Here is a 26,315-nt window from a genome sequence, read left to right as displayed (position 1 = left end):
GACCGAAACAGATGAAACAAGGGTGAGAAATTGACTTGACTGCACTGGACAGAATTTTTCCGGTTCGGGATCGGGTTCACCTTGTGAACCGACAGGAAAAAACCGGACCGCCCGCATATTTAATATTTATTAAAATAAATATTATTTTTAAATGGTTGTCGATTTGTTATTGGTGCAAAACAGGTTACACATACTTTCATATGCACCGGATTACTCTCAATGAGAGAAAGCCCTAGCTGACTTAGTCAGCCCCTCATAATTTCGAGCCTCATCTCTCTTGACCTTCACCTCTGTCTCTCTCGACAGCCGCTCTTCTCATTTGTCACTTCTCACAACGTCGAACGCTGTCGAACGACGACCGAGGACGCAGTCGAACTCCGACAGAGGACACCGTCGAACTTCGACCGAGGACGCCGACTAACATTGCCGAGGACGTCGTTTGATCTCGTCTCTGGATGGAATCGGTAGGGAGAGTTGCTTGCTTCGATTTTGAATTTCTGTTTCTGTTTTGGTAGGGAGACTTGCTTGCTTCTTCGATTTTGACCATGAGAGCATCAGTTTGACAATTTCAGTAGAGCATCAGTTTCTTTGTTTGAGAATTGCTTTTGATTTTGGTTCGATTGATTTTGGTTTCAGTTTGTTTTCTTTTACTTGGTTTTGCTTCTTCGATTTTGACAATGAGTGTTTGATAATTGATTGATAATGACTGTTTGAGTGTTTGATAATGGGTGTTTGATAATTGTTTGACAATGAGTGTTTGATAATTGATTGTTTCATTGTTTACTGTTATTGAGCTACTAGTACAACAAATTAGTTGAGCATCGCAAACTATGTTCATTTCTGCTAAATTATGTGTTTGATTTCATTGTCAGGGAAGTGGAGCATCGCAAACTATGTTCATTTCTGCTAAATTATGTGTTTGATTTCATTATCAGGGAAGTGGAGCATCGTAAACTCCCAATGCGACACCAACTGGGTCAAGCACTGGAACAACACCAACTGCTACAAGTGAAGCTGCTGCACTGCTTATACATTATGATAATTTGTGACAAGTCCACATTTGATTCTTACACATACTCGTCCTCAGAGCTACAATCCACCAAGCTATGCCAATCATTATTAAATGCTTCCCACCCTTCTTTTGTTGTCAATTTTCCTTTGCATTTTCTCATCACATTCTTACCAATGTGCCACTTACATAAAATCTGATGAGTATCGGGAAAGACATTTTCAGTGGCTTTCATAAGTGCCAATTCCAGATCAGTGACAATTACCCCAGGCATAGAATCCTCATTCATAAGTGTTCTTAACCTACTCAGTGCCCATCTGTAATTATCTTTTGCCTCCTTTGACATGTAAACAAACGCAACATTGAAAGTTTGCTCAGTGCATGTAATACCCACAATCTCAAAAAGTGGAAAACGATACCTGTTTATCTTATAGGTGCAATCCATGATAAGTACATGTGGGAATGTACGTAGCATTTGAAGACTGAATGGATGACACCAAAACAAATCAGTGACCACGTGATCTTCGCTTCTATGATGCTCAATATAATGATGATCGCGCAAATTCTTTAGTAATTGTTGCATTTGAGTTCTGCCTGCTCTAGCGATAATTCGAGCAAAATACCTAGCATTGTATATAGTTCTCATCGTTGATGTATTACTTGGATCTCGGCTCTTTACGGCAGTCAATATATCCTTGGGTCTTATTAAACGCTTAGACTTATCTACCAACAACTCATGTTCTTCTTTAGATAGTCGCCCTGCATAGGAATGACCTTCTAGATATGATGGGGCAACATGATTGTGGATTCCGCAAGCAACCTCAAGTACCCACTCATCCTTACCAATATTAAAGGCTTTTAATAAGAATGGACATTCACATTTATTTGTAGAAGTCAGCCTCGGGCGTTGTTGTTCATCAGCCTTGTTACTATCTACTTCAGATTTTTGGGTACTTTTGTCAGCCATCTTGGTTATTCCCTTAAACTGAATCTTATTCTTGGTCTCCTTCTTTTCTTGCCCGAGCTTCCGAAATTGGACCTCTGTATCACTATGACATAATTGTTTCTCTTCCCCGTCGTAAGGACTCATCGAATCAATGCGGCTTTGCTTTCAAATACCTGTACACAACACATTCGAATTTGTGATGCCCCAGAAATTCGTATTTATTTTCTGAGGATTTTCCAGAATCTAATTTATGATTATTGGACGGTTTCGTGGCTCGTGGATGGAGTGGAAGTGTTTTGGACAAATTTTTATTCGAAAAGTGTGGATTTAGGGGGAGGGGGGGGGGGGGGGTTCAAGGTTGACTTTTGATACGTTGAGATTCTTCGAAAATTTCTTTCACGAAAGTTGTAGAGCGCGTCGATACGAGTTCGTGGACATGCGGTGCGCGTCAATCGGAGTTCGTATGAGGACGTTATGGCTATCGGAAGAAGTTTCCGTTTTAGTATATATATGGAAAATCAGAAAATGAAATCATAATTCCACTTTCCATTTCCGGAAAGTCATTTTCTCTCTCTGTTCTCTCTCGGTCGACTCCTTCAGAAACGAAACTTTCCGTCTGACCCGACCCGAACTCGGCGATCCGACCCGACTTTTCCGGCGGCGAAATCTTCCAGATCAGCTCGTCTCCTTGTTTTGGTCGTCCCTATGGCATCCTCTAGCGGCGATTCTCAGTGGTGGCGGCGCTAGAAGGCGGCGAAGTTTGAGGAAATCGGACCCGATCGGTTCTCCCATCTCCGACGTCTTCGAAGCTTCAAACCGGGCTTGGGGAGGTCGCAGCAGCCTCCTGGATCGATCTGTGGTGGTTGTTTGGATCGATTCACGTGAAACTTGGTTCAACTCGGATTGAACAGTAATCCAAGGCTTGCGAGGTAGTTTTTGACCATTTATGCTTAGTTTCTGACTTCGTGCTAGTTATGAAAATGGTTAAGCATGCTGAGTTGAACATCTTTGATGTTGGAAGTTTTGTGAAATATTGAGTTTTGTCTGGCGGCGGTGCGCCACCGTCTGTGGCGGCGTTCCGGCCATGTAAGGGACTGTTTCTGGTATTATATGTCTTCTAATCGTCGATACGAGCGTTTTGATATGTAATACGCAATTTTTGGAGTACATATGAAATTGTTATGATTTTTACGGTTTCATACCGGTTGATTTATTCGATCCGTGAGAATCCGAGCGTCCGATTGACTTGTGGTTTGGACATATCGATCGTGGAAGTATTCCGGAGACTTTGAGTGGTCTCGGATGTGGTTTCGCCTACATTGGCGTCACTTTGGGAAATTTAGTTCGATTTAGGGTTTCGAACGTTATTCCTTATGTTTCATTGACTGAATCAAGGCTGTACTTCCTTAGGTGCTTGACAGAGGGCGTTCTGTAAGTAGTCTAGTGGTGTGAAGACGCAGCGGGAGTTTCGAGGTGAGTAATCTCACAAGGTTCATTTACAAACGGAGTTACCATTATTGTTTTGGCGTTATTGATTTAACTGCAAACTATAGTTGGTATTAGTAGGCATTCCTGAGCGAATGACTATGTATATATATATTTACGTGAAATATATATATTCTTGTGAGTAATGTGTGATGAATAATATGCATGGTTGTGTTCATATTATTGTTGAAGGCGACTTTTCAGGAAACAATATTGTGGAAAAAGATGTTTTCTATTGTTTGAAAAGTATTGAGTTTGATGTTACAATTTCGAGTCAAGCGTGACTTATTGTAAGTGTATTGGTCCTTGTACCAAGTGTCACAGATGGTGAGCAGGGATGGGGAAAGCCGAATCTAGATGTTTGTAACGTTTTTAGGTCGGGTGCGACTTACTTAACGTTTGATTTTGAGACCAGATGGGGTCTGAAGATTGTATGTCACAGATGGTGACAGGTCGCAGATGGTGACCAATGGTTGATTTGAGACTAGATGGGGTCTGAAGATCGTATGTCACAGATGGTGACAGGTCGCAGATGGTGACCAACGGTTGATTTCAAGACCAGGCGGGGTCTGAAGATAATATGTCACAGATGGTGACAGGTCGCTAATAGTGACCAAGGCAAGAAATAGGGAATCACGCAGTTGGCCGGGCGAGTGGTTACGATCAGCTAGAGCGCTAGTCTGTCTGCCATTATAGCTTATGGGGGTAACGGTCGAGGTTGCTGGAGACTCATAAGTACGTAGTTTAAAGGAGAGTTCCGAGAGTATTCTTCTTTTATTGTCTAGATGAGACTTGAATTGTTTCTTGATTGAAACGTGATTCGTGTGGGTTTATCCCGTGATTTGTGAAACGTGGGGGTTTATCCCATGATTTATGATTCGTGTGGGTTTATCCCGTGATTTGTGAAACGTGTGGGTTTTATCCTGTGATTTTGCGTGAGTCGTTTTGAGTTACTCATACGGGCTTGCAAAAGCTTACGGGGTTTGTTGTGTGGCAACCCGGTGCACCATTCAAACGGTGTAGGGGTTTATCCTGCAGGTCAGGGAAATCGTGGCTGAATCTGAGGTAGCGTGCTAGCAGCTTTACGGTAGGAAGTCAATTTTGTGACTTTACCGTTATTAAGACTTCCGTTGTAGTGAACTATGAGGAGCATTTACGTTTTATTTTGTTGTTGACAATTTAATTCGTAAGCTTGTGTAATATATAACTCTGTGGAGAGCGAATGTATATTAACTTTGAGGGTTCAGGGCATCAGTACGTACTTGGTTTAAAGGGAAAAAGTTTCCAGGTATTTTGTATTGATGACTGAACGTTCACGCATGTATAATTATGAGATTATATATCGATTTTTATTTGTGTTAAAAATCAGGGGTGTGACAGACTTACTACCTAATATACATAACAACTCACAATCCAAATTCCAACTTGAACAATTATTACCTGGTACGTCGTGAATTCATTGGTATAATCACGTGAACATTCTTCTCTAATGCTGCTATATATGGTCGAGACATTGTGTTGTTGGACTTCAGCATGCTATAATACAATAAAAGTTAGATGTCAAAACTTTTCCTCTTGACCGAATAGTAGTAGGTCAAGTAAGAGTATTGCAAAAGAAAGCACTATGTTACAAGAATCATGCTTATGCTCACAAACTTATTAATTTAGGTATCGAAATCATGTTGTATTGTATTCAATTTAGGTCAAGTCAAATTCTAATATTGTATGGTTGGCTTGCTATATTAGAGGCATTACTAGAAGTCAAGTCAAATTCTGCTTGCTCAAATAGAATAGAGGCATGACCAGAGGTCTTCGAAGCATTGATTAGGATGAAACAAAGTTACAGTACTATGCAAACAAGGAGCCAAATTAAGTTCTATATCCTAAAATGCAAAAGAGAACAATTCATCATATTAAGCAAAAATTCAATGAACGTACGTCCCAAGTTAATAATCAAGAATCGATGCAACACCATAACCACATGATTAGAAGGAATTTAACATTAAAACGGGTAGAATATTTATCAACCCAGAAGCTATGGTTACTCTTTAAGTGCTCAACAAGTGGAAACAATTAAGCAACATGAGAATGTTAAACAAGATGAAGAATACATACCTCTGTTGAAGATTGCTGAACGAGGTCTTGAGAAAAGAGATGTATTGCAACGTCTAAGCTAGGTTTAGGAAAAGAGACGTAGAAAAGAAGACGTTTAGCCGTCTAGGCGCGATTCTGTTTTTTTTTTTTTTTTTTTTCCCTAATGATAGATGTCTGTTTTGGTCATTTAACCTACCTATAAAATCTTATTTGAAATATAAAATAATAGGAGTGTGTATTAAGTAGTTAGATGTGTGTATTTAAAATTTCTCAAAGAAAAAACAAAAAACAACTACTTTGATTACATTAACATAATCTACACGTAGTTAGATCGTATAATAATTTTTTGATTAAATTTATATACTTGTGTACATAAATTTAAGAAGAAAAAAAAAAGAATTAATTAACGGGGAAAGTACACGCCATGCAAGATTCCTTCATTCTTGGCAAGTTTTAGAATGGAACCGAAATTTCTACATTTTCAGCGACCAAACAACTCGAGAAACTCCCACCGAAACTTCAAGAACACCCACACCAACCCTCCCCTCACCTCCTCATCCATATCTAGAATTCTCTAGACAATCCCCACCTCTTCAAATTTAAATCAAACCCCCTCCCCCAAAATTCTCCACCCCAATCCCAGAAATCCTCTCCCAAATCTTCAACCATTTCCACCATGGAGGCTCAAGACGGTGCGGTCACCATCTACAACAGCGGCGCAGTCGCCGACCCCAAGATAAAGAACCCCTACAGCCTCAAGGTCGGCCTCGCCCAGATGCTCCGCGGCGGCGCCATCGTCGAAGTCACCAACCCCGATCAAGCCAAGCTCGCCGAGGAGGCCGGCGCCTGCTCCGTAATCGTCTCCGACCCGCCCCACTCCTCCCGAGGCGGCATTCTCCGCATGTCCGATCCCTCCCTCGTCAAGGACATCAAACGCGCCGTTTCGATCCCCGTCATGGCCAGATCCCGGGTCGGCCATTTCGTCGAGGCCCAGATCCTCGAAGCCATCGGCGTGGACTACGTCGACGAGAGCGAGTACCTCGCCTTCGCCGACGAGGATCATTACATCAACAAGCACAATTTCCGGTGCCCCTTCGTCTGCGGCGCCGAGACACTCGGCGACGCGTTGAGGAGAATCAGAGAAGGGGCCGCGGTTATTCGGACCCAAGGGGATCTATCCGGGTCGGGCAATGTGGCCCAGACGGTTCGGAACGTCCGGTCTATTATGGGGCAGATAAGGATGCTTAACAACATGGACGACGACGAAGTCTTCAAGTTTTCCAAGAGCATTGCAGCGCCGTATGACCTTGTGGCGCAGACCAAGCAAATGGGCCGGCTGCCGGTGGTCCAATTCGCCTCCGGAGGCATTGTGACGCCGGCTGACGTGGGGCTGATGATGCAATTAGGCTGTGATGGAGTGTTTATTGGGTCGGATGTTTTCGGGTCACCGGATCCGTATAAGCGCGTGAGGGGCATTGTTGATGCTGTGGGGAACTATAATGACCCGGATGTGCTTGTGGAGACGAGCTCCGGGTTGGCGGGTCTGATGGCGGGTATGAGTCTCGGTGAGGACAGAATCGAAGGGTTTGTGCGCGGAGGTGTTTGATGATGATGATGATGATGGTGGTGTTAGGAATGTCAGTCATGTAATGTAGCTCTTTCTTTGCTTGTGGTTAACTAGTAAAAAGCATAATGGGCGTGTTGTGTTTTAATTTGTAGAGTGGTATAGAGGGTATACTAGTGTCTTCGTCTAATGTGCAATTTTTGTTCGCTTAATTTGTATTGTACCAAGTTTTGATAAAACTACTGATATGAATGAGAATAATACTGTCGTTTATGTTTAAAGATTTGAGTTATCTTTCGATTTCTTTGATGCCTAGATCCTGGAAGCTGATGTAGTTGATGGGTGCATTGAGGTTTCTTCTGAGATGATTCACACTGTGAGGCCATCATTGTGAATGACAATGTAGTAGTCATAACTCATAACTCGAACTAGATGTCTACACTTCTTGTGGTATAAAAACGGAACCGTATAAGTTCTACACTCATAAGTTCGAGCAAAAGTTGGCCTCCGGCAAATACAGGAACCGTATGCCAAGGGAGACATTCTTGTAGCCTGTAACAATGGTTTTATACGGGTTACATGCAACAATTTTTCGTGTCACGGGATGGCGGGGTAAAACAATCTCGAACTTCGCGATTTACTGAAGCAAGCTGCTCAGAATCTCAGATTATATGCTTTTCTAGACCATTATGGAAACGGCAGTGCGGGTCAGGGGACAGAAGAGAATGGTTTGAACCTGGACCTATTGGAGATATCTGTATTCTCTGTAACTTGGCATATGGTCTGCTTCTCTGGGCAATTATGAAGGGGAAATCTACTTTGGACCATATCTGATTATATTCACTGCATTTCATTGTGTGAAAAAAATAGTAACAGCAGGGTAGAAACTGTAGAATTGGTGAGAATGTGAGATACTACAAATTGGAGGATTGCAATGGGACCATTCATGGAATTTGAACATTTCAATATCCTGTAGGGCTAAAAATTGTTACTACTAATTACTGGAATACAATTGAATCCACCCTTTCTTACTGAACATTTATATTCTTGGCATTCAAGCTGTGCAGCAAGAATAATGATCTATCATACAAAATTCTTGCTTTTGAATGGCTTGATTGGCTTCTGTAACTAAATTATTTATACAGCAATTTAATTGGCTGCAAGTGAACCCTTCACTGTTCAGGCATTGCATTCTCTATTGGAATTCTTCCATTGCTGAGAAGGCATCTCAGAGCAATCTCATAAGCCGCAAAAACAGCACCATTCACCAGAAATGCTCTCAAAACAGCAGTTCCTAGTCCTCGCCAGAGGACCGCAAGACCATCCTCTCTCACACTCTTTCTGAAGCAATCAACTATGCCAGTATATTTCGGTGGAGGGTACGCAGATTGAGCCTGTAATCTGGTCTTTACAACATCCAAGGGATAACAACAAATCCAGCTAGCTACTCCTGCTAGCCCTCCAGCTACCAACATTGTTTGTACGCTCTCTTCACCGGTTTTTCTACAGTCGGGATGAAGCTGCTCTCTCATATACTCATAAGTCCAAAAGTACAAACCATGAGCTGGTGCATCCCTAAGAATAGTAATGCCCAGGCCTCTATATAATCCTCTTAGCCCCTCTGCTTTCATAATGCTTTTGGCAACTTCTCTGGGGCCCTTTTGGGTTTTGGTTTGCAGCTGAAGCCGGATTTTTATGAGTTCTACTGGGCTGAGGACTAGACTCTGCAAAGCACCTGCCCCGAACCCTCCTAGAGCAACACCTTTGTAAGAAGGAGGATCTTTAGTGGACACTGATGGATCGAGAGCCCGAGAGAGAATGGCGTATGACTGGAAAACCATAGCATTCTGCAATGCAGAAATAATTTGTATCATGTCATGAGGATATACACACATAGGAAACCAAAAATGTGATCAATTTGCATAAAATTTTTAGACATATGGTTGGGTTAGAAGTCTCATACTGTTGTTGATGTCAGAGTTGCTACAGAAGAAACTAAATTCTTAAGCTATAGCCTACAGAAGTTGAAATCACCCGTTACCATCAAAACAAGACTGTTCTTCAGAACACCATCATGTGGCTCTCAAGTCTCAGCCTCACAACTGGTTAACAGGCTTTGTGAGAAAGGAATTACTAAATGGATCAGTAGGTGAACCAATTATGTAACAGAGCAAATGAGAAGTAACAAGTTCATCTATTAAAAGAAGAAACAAGAACTGCATCATGGGAAATTATTCCTCCTAAGCTTGGCTTCACTTCCTCGATGTGGAAACAGTGAAAGTGAGTGTCACAACTCACAAGTATAGATTTTTTGAATATAAGATCAATGCTTAGCAGTAATGTGCAATAGTGTAAGGTTTGTCATTGCTTTTGAGCAAGCAAGAGATCTGTATTGCTCAATGTATGATCCCTATAGATGGTGACACGTCTAAAAGAAAAACAAAAAGCAGTTTCCACCATTACGAAAAGACCATAAAAATTGACAAATCGTACCAGCACCATCAAGTCACCAACGAGTCACCAACCACTCGCGTACCATACTAAAACATCATTTAAAACACGCAAGTGCTATTAGGGTAAGAAGATTTTTTAGGATAGAAGTCATAGAACAGATAGAACAGATTTTGTTTACTTTAGAAATATTGCATATTTTGTTTTGAGGGAGATGAAGGGTATGTAAATGGGATAGAAGAAATGAGATAGTAATACAAGCAGTAGCCTATGTTTAGATCCTCCTAATATCCAAGAAAATAAGGTTTCACTCCTGGAATATGAAGCCTTGGATTAACTATTACCACCCTACTATTCAAAGCTATGCAGAAATCGGATGTACGTCATAATGCAATAATCTCTTGATCAAATGAAAGAAACAAAAAGAAGATACTAAAATGAAACTAAGCAACCTACAATAAAGCAATAAAGGAAAAACAACACTCGGAACAATAGAAAACCTGAAGTGTAATGGATGCCAAGGGAGCAGCCATGCCCCTGTAAAGGGCAGTAGGGCCTTCTTTGGAGATGACATTGCGAAGAATGTTAAAGGCAGAGCCACTCTTTGAATTCTGTTGCAAAATCCTAAGAGTGTCAAGTGGATAACCAGATATTATACCAGCAATGCCTCCACATCCTCCTGCCACAAATTCTTTGCCCCAACTGTTTGCAAGAAATTCCGGCCAGAAATCCATTTTTCCATTCACCAAACAACACCAATTCCACCAGCTCCTTCTCTTCTGATCAAAACCCAATTCCTATTTTTCATAAAAGCACCAAACACAAACCCAGATCAAAATTCTAGGGCCTCTGCCTTTCTCAAATTCAGCTGGAAATAACAAACTTATAGTTTGCTGTATGTCAAATTCTATAGAGGGGGCTAATGAAGTTGGATACTTCCTTTCTGGGTTTTCTTCTTTCTAACGAAGTCTTTTGAAAACCATACATCAACAACAACAATAACAAGATGAGAAAAAGTTGAGCTTTCTTTCTACTTCAATCCTTTTCCTCACTTTCTGCAAAAGAATATACCCAGAAAACTTTTTTTTTTTTTTTTCCTATGTATATTCCTTCACATACCAAAATCCTATTTCCCTTTCTTTCCTCAATGCAAATTCTCACTTTCTCCACCAAAAATCAACTCTTTTCTCTCCTCTTTCACAAAAGGCACCGAAACAAAAGCCACCGGCTTCTCCATTCTGTGGGGATTGAGCAGGTGCCTATAAGGAAACGGCCAACGTTTCGTTTCCCATACCCGCAGTGAGGGACCACCAAGTGGACCAGGTGATGCTCGACACGTAACGGTTAACCAATATATTAAACTCTCTTGGGTGCTTTGAGCCTAGTGTTGACCAAGAGAACTAGGAAAAATTTGTGACTCACAGAAGCACTTAATCTAGCTGAGGCAAGAAAATGGCGATGATGAAACCTGAAACTCCTATGGGGCTAGTGGCTGCTGATGCTTTCATGTGAGTGAGGCGTACTGGGTTTTGTACAAAATTGTTGGCATTAATGCATTATCATGTGGGCATGTGCCCATTGGCCATTGCCTTTTGTTTTGGCAGGTTCGGAATCGCACGTTTGTTCCTTGTTTTGGTTAGGCAGAGTGACCTCACCGCCATAACCTTTTGGACCCAAGTCCCCATCAGTCATATTGCTCATAATTGTATCAGAGACCTCACGGATCAGCTATGTGATTGCTTATGTGATTGTTTTTGTACCCATGATAAGTGAAATCAGAGATCTCACAAAAACTCCTGTCACATTGAAAATGCCATACCGTCCGGTGCTGTTTGAACTATTGATTTGCATTTGTTCAAAAAGAACCATAAGGTTTGACAGCTTACAATAGTTTCATAGAAAAAAGATCTTCATAGAGTTTATTTAGATTTTAAAACGTTTTATTCTTCTGCATGGTAGAATAATTATTATCGTTAATAACTCAGAGTTCGAGAGAGAGTGGCTTACTGGGTTTGTCCAAAATTGTTGGCATTATTACGTGCCCATTGCTTTGCGGGTTGGTATTTGTTTTGGCAGTTTTGGAATCACACGTTTGTTCTTTGTTTTGGTTAGGCAGGGTGACCTCCCCGCCATAGTCTTTATGATCCAAGTCACCATTAGTCATATTGCTTATAGCTGTATTTGTATCAACTACGTGATTGCTGATTGGGACACATGTAAACTTTATTTTCGACCAAATAAAAAAGACATATGTTAAAATTGTAACTATAAAATACAATCTGATCGAAATGCATATATATATATATTTGTCTTGTACACTACATAAAAGATAGTGATAAAAGATGCATCTACATATTATATGAGATATAATCGGAGATAACATTATTTTTGATATAAAAGTTCCTATAAAATTAATAATGTCATACCTTTGAGTGCGGTTTGAACTATTGATTTGCATTGTTCAAAATAATCATAAGGTTGGACAGCTTACAGTAGTTCCATACAAAAAAGATCATTGAGTTTATTTAGACTTTAAGACGTTTCATTTTTTTTACAAAAAAATTATTATTATTATTATTATTATTAGTAACTTAAAAATATTATAATGGAAGACTGGTCAAATAATACCAAAATAGAGTCATCTTATGAAATTACTGTTTTCCACTTTCACTATACAACTGAATCATCCATTTCATGTTGAAAATGTACATTCTGGGCAAAATAAACAGAGCTGTGTAATTAATCATCATACATTTTATTTCCTATCATACATTTTTCTTGGCTGTATGCAGTGCTCCTGCAAATAAATTATTTATAAGACAATGGCTGCAATTGAATCTTCACCTCTTTTGTTTGGTTTCAGTCGAACCCTTCACTTTGCACACCCATCTTTCCTACAAGATTGCATTATCTGCTAGAACCACGCTTCCCCTGCTGCCTAGGCCCTTCATAGCAACCTCATAAGCCGCAAAGATAGCCCCATTCACAAGAAACGCTCTGGAAACCGCAGTTCCTAGTCCTCGCCACAGCACGCCATGCCCGTCCTCCCTCACACTCTTCCTGAAGCAATCAACAATTCCAGTGTATTTTGGTACAGGGTACATCGATTGAGCTTGCAATCTTGTTTTTACAACATCCAAGGGATAACAAATAATCCAGCTAGCTACTCCTGCTAGTCCTCCAGCCACTAACGTAGCTCGCAAGCTTTCTTTGCCCGTTTTTCTACATCCCGGGTGAAGCTGCTCCTTCATGTACTCATAAGTACAAAAGTAGAAAGCATGAGCTGGTGCATCCCTTAGCATGGTGATGGTTAAGCCTCTATACATTCCTTTTACCCCTTCTGCTTTGATTATGCTTTTGGCAACATCTATGGGGCCTTTATGGCTCTCGGTTTGCAGCTGAAGACGGATTTTTACGAGTTCTACTGGGGTGATCATCAAACTCTGCACAGCACCAGCCCCAAATCCTCCTAGAGCAACACCTTTGTAAGAAGGAGGGTCTTTAGGAGAAACCGATGGATCCAGAGCTCGAGAGAGAGTGGCATATGTTTGGAAAACCATGGCACTCTGCAATAAACAAATACCTTATGAGCAAACTCACTCATTAATTTTAACACCAAAAATGGAATTAATTTGCATTAAAAAATAAAACCAAGGAAAAAGAAGATTGGGAAAAATAGAAACCTGAAATGTGATGGAGGCCAAGGGAGCAGCTATGCCTCTGTAAAGGGCAGTCGGGCCTTCCGTGGTGACAACATTGCGAAGAATGCTGAAAGCAGTACCAGTTTTTGAACTCTGTTGCATGATTCTAAGAGTGTCAAGTGGGTGCCCTGAAATTATACCAGCAATGCCTCCAAAACCTCCAGCCACAAATTCTCTTCCCCAACTGCTAGCGACAAACTCTTCCATCTTCCCTTTCAAACTAGCAACTCAAACCTCACCAAACAACTCAAGTTTCACGACTTCTTCCCTACTGATCAAAACCCAATCCCTATATAGGCTTGTGGGATTTGGACCTTTCCTTTTTGGGTTCTCTGTCTTTGTATCCAAATCTTTGGGAGTTTGGGAAATCCTACAGCCACAAGAAGAAGAAGACAAAAAAAAACTAGGCTCTGTTTCTACTTCAATCTTTTTCTCTGTTTATGCCTATAACGAAACGGCCAACTTTCTCTCTTCACTCCCTGCCACACAATATGCCCTGAAAATGAATTTCTACCGAGACCTACTTCATCTAATGTATTTCTAAATAAGTTCTATCCCTTCCCGAAGATTGAAGAAAGAATGATATGTATTTGTTTGTAAATTCCTTTCACGTACACTACTTGTACAATCCTAACTCCACAAGTAAATCTTATTTCTTTGGATTTCCCTTTCACACACTTTGTTTTCTCAATCCTCTCTTCCTTACTTCCAATTGGACCAAGTGGTTGCTCTCTCTCTTCTCTCCAGGTCTTTGGAACAGCAACAGGAAGAAAGAGAACAAAAGGTTGAGCTTTGATATACTAGTGTTACTTCTGATAACTTTGTGACTCTCAATCACCCAATCTCAACCAAACCCAGTTTTATGGTTGAATGATGATTAGTGGCTGCTGATGATTCATGTGTGCCACAGTTTCCAGAGATTGGGCAAGTGGGTTTCACAACAAAGTATTGGCATTATTGTGGTGTGGTGTCTGATAAAGCTATAATGGAAAGTTGGAAACTTTAGAATTCTGACTCTTCTTCTTTGTTTGGTTAGGCAGAGTGACATCACCTCTATTGCTTTAGACACGGTGCAATCTGTCCTATATTGCTTAATAATATTGTAGTGATGTCACAGATTGAATGTGTGATTGCTTGCGTGGCCATGATAAGCGAATGTGAGACCATAGGAGTCATCATCTACCCCACCTGCGATTCCTTGGTTGAATTGGAATCGTATGGCGCCGTTTGACCTGAGAATTGTCAATTCAGGATCCCTGAACCGTCAACAGCGACTGCCCATAGTCGTTGTATACATTCCCACATACCCCCCCCCCCCGGTAAGTAGCCGCCGTAATTATTTTCAAGGCGGCATTGTGCATGCCCGGCCACCTGCCCATAGTCTGTCGTATACATTCCCACATAGGACCTCAGCTGCCGCACAACATCCCAACTCTATATAACAACACCCAAACCCTGAAACCCATCACCCCATTGAACCATACCATCTACATTCATGTTCAAGTAAGGAGACATAGGATTATACGTTTATCCATTCGGGAAGAGGCAAATATACATGGTAATTAATATGCTTCGTGTGTGATTAGTATACAAAGGTAGAGTTATTTCCACCGAGAGAAATATTTTTAATTTTTTAATTTTGAGAGATTAGTATGGTACTCACTTTTCGGTAACATGTCAACATTCCGATTGTTCAGGGTTTAGATTTCCATGAATGGATCATTTAGGGCAAGTTCACCCGTTGGGTCACCACGTCACCCACTATTCACTACTTTTTAGTGTTAATTTCGTGCCCTGGGTCACGAGCACAGTGTATTTCGTGACCCAGAGAATGAAAATATACACTAAAAAGCAGTGAATAGTAGGTGACCCGGTGACCCAACGGGTGAACTTGCTCTTAGAGCTAAGGTACTTATTACACAACCAATGAGAGAGAAGAGGGAGTTTTGGCAATGCAGCGGCAATTTATTGCCCGACTGATTAATGGGGCCCCTCCTAGAGATGGGCTGATGTGACTGATTCTTGCCCATCCAATTGCTTGACTGATTATTGTGGGTTCAACATATATTTGAGCTTGCTCCAACGGGCAAATTTTGTGTTGACAGCCATTATGCAATTGTCATTTAATTTCAGCAGTTGGATTTGGCAAAAATAGTTTTTTTTTTCTTATATTTTTCACCCTAAAATTAATTCAAAAGGTTAAAATAAATCTTAAATTTATTTCCAAAAATTCTATAAATACTCATTCTCTCTCCTTAATTTCTGAAACACCAAAATTTATAAAATTTTTACCTCTTCATCTTCTTCCTCAATCAATTTATTTTTCAATCATCATCTAACAAATGGGAGATTCGGGTTTCATTGATGAGCAAATTCAATTGTGCGATTCATGGGCTTGTACGACCTTGTGCCCGACCACTGGCAAACATATAACTTCCTAAAAGTTATTGGAGAAAATTCATGCTTATTATTAATTAATTAATTATTCAAATTTGAAGTGTGAATAGTAGATTAGCAGTCAAATTGTCTTTTATTATTGGATGAAAGTGGATTGGTATAATTTGTCTGCCTAAAAAAACTATAGTGGACTGATCAATTGACTGCTAATTATTGGATAAATAGTAGACCGATCGATTGTCTGCCCTTCAATGATCTATTGCCTTTTATAAGCTTTTACATCACCTTTATTGCTTTAGCAATTGCTTTCAGTCCTACATCCACGATAGGGGCAATTGCTTATTTTGGATGAATAGTGGATTGAGTATTACCAATTTAATTGACAAATTAACAATTGCCCTCGATTCATATGTGCATTTTGCTGTTATAAATTTTCAGCGGAATTGAAATTCAATAAGGTAAAACGAACATACTTAATCAAATCAATAAACGAACCACATTTATCCAACATAAACCATTACAGTATTGTGTAACCGGACCCGATAAAATGGATATAGAAAAAATCCGACCCGGCTCTTTTTGTGCGGAGTTGCCCAAGTTGAACCGACTCGGGAATGAGGAGAGTAGAGGAGAGGTTGGTAGACTCCTAGTTAGAAGCTGATAGTTAGAGGGAGCCCATCCATGGCGTTGCGGAGCCTGACGGTGCCTCTGCCCGCCGTAATTCCACCAACCTCCTCTTCCTCTTCCTCTTCTTCTCGCCGGTATAGTCTTACACAAAACAACCAGTACAATCCCCCTTGCTATGTCACTCTCCGCCGCACCCCTACCGTCGTCGTTCACAGCCTTCGGATGCGACGGCATGTCGTTCGGATGGCTCCCGAGGAGGAAAGGTTGACCCGTCGCTCCCCTCTCGATTTCCCCATCGTAAGTTTAACTTCTCTCTCTGATTAATTTTGTCGAACACGTTCTGTGCTTTCTGTAATATGAAATATGATAGATATCATTCTCTCATTGAATTTCTTGATAGATTTCAAATTTATGGAGAGCTATTGCCACATTAAAATCATTTTGCTGTTTGGGTTTCCCACAACTTTTAGAATTCAATAGATTTGGTCCTATGAAAACAACCACGAGAACATAGAGCCCCCACTCCATGTGGAGGTTTTTAGGCAGATTAATTTAGAAAACATTCAGTAAGGTCAAGAATCCAAGGCCGGTGGTGCTACTCTCTCTCCCTCTTTCCATCCTTATAGCCCAAATAAATTGAGAGAACAAAATCAGTAGAAATGGAACCTAAAATGGCAGCATTGAAGTTGAACCCCCAATGGAGAGCAAGAGTATCCCTGTATCATTCTGTTTTGCAATCTGCTCAAAGTGTGCACTCTCATACACACACCCAGAACCATATATTAGAATGTGTGATTTCTCCATTGCTAGACACATTAGAAGTTATCCGGTGAAAAAATCCTGGAATGGGACGTGTAAATAAATAGGGAATTACAAAGATTCTTCTCTTTACTCTGTTGTCGATGAAAATGAAAAGTTAAAAAGACAGAGAAAAGCTTTATTTATTTATTATTATTTTTTTTGTAATTTAAAACAAGCTATATAGGCTGGAATATGCCTTATGTATCATGTAGATTATCAATTTGTAGGAACTACATAAACGTATGTTGTAAACATTACTACTGATATTGAATGTCAGGACCATGGGTTTCTGACTTTTCTTCCTTATGCCCTGGGGTTCAAACCCCCTCGGGTTACCTTCCTAGCCGTTTTCTAGAGTTTCCAGTCTCCCAAAGGTTGTAGGGTTTGGTTGGAGGACCCAATTTCGATTCCGGGTCCACAAATCAGATTGGGGGATGGGTATAAGTAAAAATGCTGCAAGACACTACAGGCTATTCTAGGCAGTAACAATACCAAATAGAATCTACTATTATCTGATAGACATGATAGGCAGTTCTACTTTTTTTTTTTTTTTCAAGGGCCATAGGTGTAATCTTCTCTCTCGTTTTAATTTATTTTTCACCAATCTAATTAACTAGCCCTGTAATCAAACTTGGCCTTTAAATTATTATTTTTTTTTCATTTTTTTTATAGATAAATTCCTTTTGTATAGTCAAATTTGAGAATGGCTTCCTCTTAGTGTTCTCCTCCTTTGACGTTGCTTTGCTTGGGTATCCCCAATATATTTTTTTCTCTTTTGTTTCCTTGTAGAAAAATTAGAGTTAGGCTTAATCAAAAGTTCAAAACTAAAATGAGTTGGCTGTGGATATTGAAGTCGTGCAGACTTGCCCAAGTTGTAGCCAGTGGAGATGAGTCAGGAATCAGAAGAGTAGTATAATCTAGTTAGGTAGATTATAGCAATCCCAACTCCCTGTTCCAAATGGCCTTGCAGAGCCTGACACTGCCTCTTGCCTCTGTAGTTCCACCAACTCCTTCCCTTCTTGGCTTCCTAATTGTTAGTCTAGCCCTCTTTCTCTCTCTCTGAGTAATTTTGTTGATCATGTTCTGTACTATGTATGTGTCCACTTTAGTTTATTCTTTCACCAAGTTCTCTGAAAGAATTATTTGACCTATTTTGAAGTCATTTCATGTAGGCAGAACTCGGTATATGTAGAAAATAACCAAGATGTGAATGATATCTTCCAAGTGCTAATGACGTGTTTGTCTATTGGCCCGCATAGCATGTTTCCATCTTTAAGGATTTGGGATCGCCAACATTGGGGAGAAGTAGGATTTGGGAGTTCATAATACCCTTCAGTATGGCTTTTATCAGTTTATGTATTTTCAATCTACGGTAGTTGCCTCTTGTGACCAGCCATCTTGTCATTGAATTCTCTCCTGAGTCTCTCTCTCTCTCTCTCTCTCTTTTTTCTCTTTGAAAAGAAACAAATTGTACTTATCACAATTAATGAATGCAATAAAAGTGGACTACTGGTCCACATAAAAGAGAAAAAACCTGTTAAGCAAAGAAGAACAAGAAATTTACACTAAATACAATTGGGCAGCTGCAGACAGGACAGTCCATAGACCCTATGCTTGGACTACAGTTCCCCTACAGTCAAGCAAAATTTGAGAAATGCTAGTCTCTGAAGCAGAAGCTAATGAAGCTGCCAAAAATGTAGCAAGAGCAGAACTCCTCCATCCCTGCATCTCTATAATCTTTGAAAATCCTTCTATTTCTTTCCATCAGTAGTACCCATATGACAGTGCGCTACAACCCCAGAAAACATTAGCCTTCTTCCTTTTACCAAAGCCAAGATGCCTTGAACTTAATAGAGCAAGACTCCCTGCTGGAATCTTCGACCTCAATCCTGCCTTTCTGCCTAGTACCATCCCACTTTTACATATGGCCATCTAAACTGATGAAATAGAAGGTAAACTGTTAGTTTTTCCTCTTTTTCAAGGTATGTTGTCTTATATGCTAGAGCAATACTAAGGCAACTTGCTTCCTCACTCTCAATTAACGAAAAATTTGTAATTAAGTTATGCTTTTTGGGTGTTCCAAGTTACTGTACTTGGTACTCTAGTAGCTTGAGAGTGATCCCATCAAACTAGCAGCCTTAAAACATAGGAATTGATTATAGCTCCGCTGAATGTGGGGGTTGTATTGGTAAGTTGATTAAGCAAATAGTTTGAAACTCTGCATGGCATAGAAGCATCTTTCTGAAGCGGGGCAAAAAGTGCCCTATCTGCCTGGGCAGTGCAAGTTGTTTGTTTTTCAAGTCAAGCTCCGTATGCCCATCTCTTTTTAGGTTGGCATAACAAAGAAAGTATTTTCTAGAAATGGTACAGGGTGGAGTAACCATGACATCTGGATGCCCCTCTTGTTTCTAGAATCAATAGAACTAGCTGCATTGTAGTTGAAGAGGAACCATTTCCTTTTTATCATTCTTTGTTGATGGTTGCTCACTTGTTCCATAATGTCGGCACATAATCATTTATTGGGTTGTATGTGCAACTATTTTTATGATGACACAAATTAAAAAAAATTTAGAAAGGTTCTTCAGTTTAATCTGTTGCTAGATGAGAGTGGAAAGAATATAAGACAAAGAAGCTAAAAAAGTACCCATAATTTAATAACAAGATATAGGCACTGGCTGTTGGAATTTGATTTTAAAGTATGATGTAGATTTAACTGAAACTTTATGTATTGTTCTTTTCTCACCTGCTGTGCATTTACATCACATTTCAGGAATGGGAAAGACCAAAACCTGGGAGGAGACCAGATATATTTCCCCAGTTTAGCCCTATGAAAACACCTTTACCAACTCCAATGCCAGCAGATCCTCCCGAAGAAGACGAAGAAGAGGAAGAAAAGAAAGAGGATGACGAAGAAGGAGAAGACAATCCTGACAAGGAGAACCCAGGAATCCCAGAAGAATAGTTGTGCATCACACTAGAGTATGTGGAGCATATATCACTTCAATGTACAGCTGCCTTGTCTGTTTTCAAGCTTGCCAAGTGCGGTTGATACAATCGAGTAGAATATGATATAGAGTTGAAGCTGTTGGAACCAACTTTTAGGAAATCTACTTTAAATGTCATGCCTGTAGCATTCTTACATATTATGCCTTATGATTTAACAACTCTAAATCTGGGTTGATTTGTTGAATACTGTCCGTAGTTTTTGTTTTTATTGAGCAATATTCGGTGTTTATAATGTTTAGAGGAGCTGTGTATAATCACATTTCCTGAATTGGGAATAGTAAGGTTTGGTAGGATGATTATTAAAGCTGTGGTCTGCAGAAAATAAGGTGAATGCCTCCACATTGACCAGTGAATTGGAATGAATGATCTTAATTTGCCGAAAATTCGATACTTGATTCCATTAGCAATGAGTTTAGCCATTCAGTGTTCAAAATACAGTTCCATGCTTGAAGAGCTGTACAAATTCAGACAAAGCATAAGGATAACAGCATAAGAGGCGTTTCATCAAACATGGTACTAGACATAGATTTTCGAATATTGGGTAATAAATGTATTCAACTACGCTATTTTGGAATCTCATATCTTCTACTGAAGAATAAAAAGTACGTGAAATCCTTATATGAATTTGAAGGGCTTGTTACAAGCTTCAAAATGGTGGTAAAATTATATATTAAGCTCAACTTTTAAAAATTATAATTGAGTGTGAAAAGACTTGCTAGAGTGGAGGTTACTGACGTTTCTTTCTCAAGAACAATTTGGGTCTTCTCGCAGATATATGCATCCTGGGAATCCAAAGGTAATTGGTGTAAGCATTGCAGCTTATGGAACTTGACAACACTTGGTATTTATGTAATGTGTAAATGCAATACAAGTAAATGAAGTGTGGCCGGAGTCTAAAATACATATGTATAAGCTTTGAATTAATTTTACAGATAAGCTTATGCACTATTTGAATTCAAATAATATTGCAGTTGATTAGCAGTTGAGGGTTTGATAAAGCAGTTGAGAAAAATGACAGTTTCTTTATGGATGGAACTGTCATGTGAAGCTTCTATATTAATGTCAGACTAGTCCCTTCTGAAACACGAGTTTTTTCTCAAAATTAGTCCCATTACTAAGAGAATATCAAGGTGGATTCAGGAGAAGGCTGTCATGGACAATGCAAGTGCATCGAGTAAGTTTTCTGGGTTCATGTTCTTATGTTTAGTTTTCTGCAGAAATCAGTTTCCATGGAAGAGGATTAGATCTGGCTCAAAGGGATCCGTTAAAGATTTTCTTCCTCACTCGGATCCATCTCAAGGGATATTGCCTCTCTACGATATGTCTAGAGGAGATTTCACTTCACTTGAATCTTCCTCAAGGAGATTTTCTTCTTACTTGGATTTAACTCAAAGAGATTTCCAAACAATGGAGGAATAGAATACAGTCTTTGAATATACATGATTTGATCTAGTATAGGTTCTAAATTATGTGTTTGTGATTGCTTAAGCATACTGTTTCTTACAATTGGTATCAGAGCAGCCATTCATAGATCAATTACATGTAGAGTGATTTAACTGCATTAAGTTATGAATTCTGGGAATTTTAATTACTTTAATCCGCATCAAGTAATTCATAAAATATTTTACTTGTATATTCTTGATCATAACATACTGAATATACATTAACTTTATGAATTTTCATCTGTTCTTATGCTTTATTTCGACAAAATATCCATATGTGGTTCATATGTGCATGACAAAAACTGTCAAATATTTGAAGATCCACATTCAAGTTCATATCAGATTCATATTATAGGCATATATGCATATATATTCATTCATCTGTTATTGCGATTATGTGATGATTGGTGTGTGAATATGCTGATATGATAACTGATGTGAAAATAAATGCATCAAGTGCTGCCAAAGTGGCCTAAGAATGTTTTAAATGGAATTATTTACATCATTATGTTAATCTTTAAAAACATATGTGCTGTCAAAGTGGCTTTATGTCAAAAGAGAAAAATGATGTCAATGTTCTATTGCTAAAGTTGCAGGTTTTGAAACTTAAAATTAATTTGCACTGGTTTCCAAAGAAACACAGTTGCAGACATTTGGTTTTGAATCTGATATATATATATTGAGTAAATGAACATTCATATATCAATGAAGATTAGTACACCACAAAGGTTGTCAAAGTCTTGAAATTGATAAAGTTTCATATTGCTGCATATATATACTACATTATTTGGGACATATAGTTTATTCTGGTATTGAGTTACACTAGATTAATCTGTTTGATCATTTCACATGCAGCTATGCACTTTCCTATGAGCATCAATCAGATTGAGCTTCTGAATGGCTCAAACTTTAAGAAATGGAAAGGGGACATAGAACTGAATCTGGGGATATTGGATTATGACCATGTGTTGAAAGAAGATCCTCCAGCAGCATTAACTGAAAGTTCCAGCAGAGATGCAAGGGACAAATATGAGAAATGGTACAAGCATAACAAGATGGCATTGATCATGATCAAGAAAAGCATGCGTGAGAATGTGAAGGGCAGTATACCTGATTCAGAATTGGCCAAGGAGTTCTTCAATTCCATTGCAGAAAAATTTAAAATTTCTGATAAGGCTGAAGTGCAGAATTTGGTGAGGTCTCTTGCAAAGATGAAATACAATGGCAAGACTAGTGTGAGAGAGTACATAATGAGAGGTTCTGATATTGCTGCAAGACTGAGAGCACTGAATATGGCAATAGATGATTCATTCCTGGTGTACATGATTCTGGACTCACTTCCAAATGAATATTCTCAACTCAAGACATTGTACAAGACTCAGAAAGAAAAATGGAGCATCAATGAGTTGATTTCACTGTGTGTCGAAGTTGAAGATGAAATGCAGAAGCAAGAAGGACAAGAGGTGGCTGTGAATCTGATGTCCAAAATCAAGTACAAGAAGAAATTTGGCAACAGCAAGAACTTTAAACCTGGAACCACTGTAAGCACCTCTAAATCCATTATGAAATCTGATCATGATAAAATGAAAAACAAACCTGCAGGTGGCATTAAGTGTTTCTTTTGCAAGAAACTTGGTCACTTTAAGAAAGATTGTGAAGGTTTCAAAGCTTGGCTGAAAAAGAAAGGTAGTTTTCTTTCAAAATCTGTTTTCAATTTTGAGTCAAATGCTTTTGTAAATGACAACTCTTGGTGGTTTGACACTGGTTCCCCTATTCATATTGTCAATTCATTACAAGGATTGTCAGAGATTTCAATCCCAAGAAAGAATGAGACAAGGGTGTGTACTGGAAGTGGCCAAAGAGTGGCTGTGAAGGCTGTAGGGATTGTCAAACTCAAGTTTAGGAATAATTATGTATTAGTATTGAACAATGTGTACTGTATTCCAAGTATTAGTAGGAACTTAATTTCTGGTTCTCAATTTGTAGCAAACAATGTTTTCAGCTTTTCAAGTAATAATAAAGTTATGTATTTCTATCATGGTTCAAATTGTTTTGGAGATGCTGATTTGGTAAATGGTTATTGGTGTGCAAATTGTGAAAATATTGTAGCTGAAACTGATGACAGCAAGAGAATTTTTCTTTTAAGCAAATCAGGTTCGAAGAGAAAATTTTGTGATGCATCATCTTTCCTGTGGCATAAAAGATTAGGTCATATCTCAAAACAAAGATTGCAAGAACTTGTGAAACAAGGTATTTTACCTGCCTTGGACTTTACAGATTTTGAAACTTGTGTAGATTGCTTGAAAGGCAAGATGACAAATGCTAGGAACACAGGTTCAAAGAGAAGTGAACAAATGCTTGATTTAATTCACACAGATATTTGTGGTCCTTTTCCAGTTAGTACAATATGTGGGAATTGTTATTTCATCACTTTCATTGATGATTTTTCAAGATTTTGTTACATTTACTTAATTTCAGAAAAGTCACAAGCTTTGGAATTTTTCAAAATCTATAAGGCTGAGGTTGAAAAACAAACTGGAAAATTGATTAAGTGTATCAGATCAGATAGGGGAGGTGAATACTTTGGCAGGTATACAGAACAAGGACAACACAAGGGTCTTTTCGCATTGTACTTGCAAGAATGTGGGATAGTGGCTCAATACACTACTCCTTATAACCCACAGCAGAATGGAGTATCAGAAAGGAGGAATAGAACCTTGATTAGCATGGTGAGAAGCATGATTGTAAGGTCTGCATTGCCAAAATTTCTGTGGGGAGAAGCTTTGAAAACAGCAAATTATATTTGCAATAGAACTCCAAGCAAGGCTGTGCTGAAAACTCCTTTTGAATTATGGTGTGGTTACAAGCCTAGTTTAAACCATTTCCATGTGTGGGGCTGTAATGCAGAAGTAAGAGTGCATAATGTGGCAGATGGCAAGCTTGATTCTCAATCTGTAAGTGGTTACTTCATTGGCTACTGTGAAAAATCTAAAGGCTTCAAATTTTACTGTCCAAGCAGAAGCACAAGGATTGTGGAGTCACACAGAGCCACATTTTATGATGAACTATTTGACAACAATGCAAATGCAAGAAAAGATGCAGAAAAGGAAATGGTGGCAATGCAAAATAGCAACAAAGCTTTTGAAGAATGGTTTGTGTACCAGGATAGCAGTGCCTCAACAATCCTAGACCAGAACTGCAATAACAATTTAGTTTCAGAAAATGAAGTATTTTTGAATCCTGTTCCAGAAAATGAAGAGGATGACATTGCAGCACATCAAGTTGAAAATGTAGTGCAAAATGGTACTGGAAATGATAATGCAGTAGCAGCTGTTCAAAATGGACAAAGTATGAATAATGATGTGCAAGTACAGCAAGTTGATCAACAAGATGAGACAAATGCAGCACCAAATGTAGAAGTGTCTCAACCTGTAGCCTTGAGAAAATCTACAAGAACCAGAAAATGTGCCATATCAGATGATTACAAGCTGTACCTGACTATTGAAGAATCTAATCTAGGAGATGAAGATGATCCCATATCAGTTGCAGAAGCTATGCAATCTGTAAATAGTGCAAAATGGAGGTTAGCAATGGAGGATGAGCTTCATAGCATGGCACAAAATGGTGTGTGGACTTTAGTTGATAAACCATGCAATGCTAATGCTAAGCCTATAGGATGTAAATGGGTGTTTAAGACCAAAAAGGATGCAGATGGCAAAGTAGAAATGTATAAAGCCAGGTTAGTGGCTAAGGGTTATAATCAAAAGGAAGGAATTGATTATAATGAGACTTTCTCTCCAGTCTCAACCAAAGATGCATTCAGAGTTGTCATGGCCCTAGTAGCACATTTTGACCTTGAGTTGCACCAGATGGATGTCAAGACTGCATTTTTGAATGGAGATTTGCATGAGGAAATTTATATGTTGCAGCCAGAGGGTTTTGCAGAAGATGAAAGCAAAGTTTGCAAGCTCAAGAAATCAATATATGGTCTTAAGCAAGCTTCCAGGCAATGGTACCTCAAGTTTGATAAGGTAATCACTCAATTTGGATTTTTAGAAAATAAATTAGATGAGTGTATTTATCTTAAGACCAGTGGGAGCAATTTTATTTTGCTCATTTTGTATGTTGATGACATTTTACTTGCAAGCAGTAATATTTGCTTGTTGAAAGAAACAAAGGCTTTTCTATTAAGTCAGTTTGACATGAAGGACATGGGGGAGGCACATTATGTGCTAGGCATAGAGATAACCAGAAACAGAAAGCAATATGCTTTGGGTTTATCTCAGAAAAATTATGTGGACAAGATATTGCAGAGATTTGGCATGCAGGGTTGTAAGTCAAGTGATGCACCAATATCTAAGGAAGATAGGCTGCACAAGGGTCAGTGTCCTAAGAATGTGTTGGAAGCAGAAAGCATGAAAAATGTGCCTTATGCAAGATTGGTGGGGAGCTTGATGTATGCTCAAATCTGTACAAGGCCTGATATATCATTTGCAGTAAATATGCCTTCAAGGTTTCAATCAAATGCAGGCCATGAACATTGGATAGCAGGAAAGAAGGTGTTGAGGTACCTGAAGAAGACTAAGGATCACATGTTGGTTTACAGAAAAATTGATGAGCAAGAACTTGAGGTGGAGGCCTACACAGATGCATCCTACAAATCAGACATGGATGACTTGAAATCAACATCTGGATACATATTTCTTCTAGCAGGTGGAGCCATTTCATGGAAAACTGCAAAGCAGACCTTGACAGCAACATCAACTTTTCAAGCTGAATATATTGCCATTTA

At 39.2% G+C, this 26,315-nt stretch overlaps 5 protein-coding genes across 5 annotated transcripts; 2 read left to right on the top strand and 3 right to left on the bottom strand.

Moving 5' to 3' along the window:
- Positions 1-1,067: 1,067 nt before the first annotated feature.
- Positions 1,068-2,099, bottom strand: LOC133729512 (protein FAR1-RELATED SEQUENCE 5-like). The gene has a single exon (XM_062157042.1). It carries the CDS (start codon positions 2,097-2,099, stop codon positions 1,068-1,070), a length of 1,032 nt encoding a protein of 343 aa, XP_062013026.1.
- Positions 2,100-6,008: 3,909 nt separating this feature from the next.
- LOC133725210 (pyridoxal 5'-phosphate synthase-like subunit PDX1.2) lies at positions 6,009-7,379 on the top strand. Its single transcript, XM_062152364.1, has one exon. The coding sequence runs from the start codon at positions 6,211-6,213 to the stop codon at positions 7,138-7,140; it is 930 nt and encodes a 309-aa protein (XP_062008348.1). The 5' UTR covers positions 6,009-6,210; the 3' UTR covers positions 7,141-7,379.
- Positions 7,380-8,041: 662 nt separating this feature from the next.
- LOC133725211 (mitochondrial arginine transporter BAC2-like) lies at positions 8,042-11,044 on the bottom strand. Its single transcript, XM_062152365.1, has 2 exons — positions 10,050-11,044; positions 8,042-8,945 (listed from the first exon to the last, which is right to left on the bottom strand). The coding sequence occupies exons 1-2, from the start codon at positions 10,281-10,283 to the stop codon at positions 8,271-8,273; spliced, it is 909 nt and encodes a 302-aa protein (XP_062008349.1). The 5' UTR covers positions 10,284-11,044; the 3' UTR covers positions 8,042-8,270.
- Positions 11,045-12,171: 1,127 nt separating this feature from the next.
- Positions 12,172-14,116, bottom strand: LOC133739735 (mitochondrial arginine transporter BAC2-like). Its single transcript, XM_062167531.1, has 2 exons — positions 13,233-14,116; positions 12,172-13,115 (listed from the first exon to the last, which is right to left on the bottom strand). Exons 1-2 carry the CDS (start codon positions 13,455-13,457, stop codon positions 12,444-12,446), a joined length of 897 nt encoding a protein of 298 aa, XP_062023515.1. The 5' UTR covers positions 13,458-14,116; the 3' UTR covers positions 12,172-12,443.
- A 2,136-nt stretch (positions 14,117-16,252) lies between these two features.
- Positions 16,253-20,256, top strand: LOC133739731 (histone chaperone ASF1-like). The gene is made up of 2 exons (XM_062167526.1): positions 16,253-16,571; positions 19,846-20,256. The coding sequence occupies exons 1-2, from the start codon at positions 16,329-16,331 to the stop codon at positions 20,035-20,037; spliced, it is 435 nt and encodes a 144-aa protein (XP_062023510.1). The 5' UTR covers positions 16,253-16,328; the 3' UTR covers positions 20,038-20,256.
- The last annotated feature ends 6,059 nt before the right edge of the window (positions 20,257-26,315 follow it).

Source organism: Rosa rugosa, chromosome 1, assembly GCF_958449725.1.
Source record: "Rosa rugosa chromosome 1, drRosRugo1.1, whole genome shotgun sequence".
NCBI classification, from domain to species: Eukaryota; Viridiplantae; Streptophyta; class Magnoliopsida; order Rosales; family Rosaceae; genus Rosa; species Rosa rugosa.
The sequence above is the reverse complement of the archived record's forward strand: the minus strand, read 5'-3'. Positions and strand labels throughout refer to the sequence as shown.

Coding starts and splice junctions, on each gene's coding strand:
- LOC133725211 (XM_062152365.1), bottom strand. CDS start 10,283: ATGGATTTCTGGCCGGAATTTCTTGCAAACAGTTGGGGCAAAGAATTT. Junction 8,946..10,049: donor TGGCATCCATTACACTTCAG/GTTTTCTATTGT, acceptor TCTGCATTGCAG/AATGCTATGGTTTTCCAGTC.
- LOC133739731 (XM_062167526.1), top strand. CDS start 16,329: ATGGCGTTGCGGAGCCTGACGGTGCCTCTGCCCGCCGTAATTCCACCA. Junction 16,572..19,845: donor CCCCTCTCGATTTCCCCATC/GTAAGTTTAACT, acceptor ATCACATTTCAG/GAATGGGAAAGACCAAAACC.
- LOC133725210 (XM_062152364.1), top strand. CDS start 6,211: ATGGAGGCTCAAGACGGTGCGGTCACCATCTACAACAGCGGCGCAGTC.
- LOC133739735 (XM_062167531.1), bottom strand. CDS start 13,457: ATGGAAGAGTTTGTCGCTAGCAGTTGGGGAAGAGAATTTGTGGCTGGA. Junction 13,116..13,232: donor TGGCCTCCATCACATTTCAG/GTTTCTATTTTT, acceptor TGTTTATTGCAG/AGTGCCATGGTTTTCCAAAC.
- LOC133729512 (XM_062157042.1), bottom strand. CDS start 2,099: ATGAGTCCTTACGACGGGGAAGAGAAACAATTATGTCATAGTGATACA.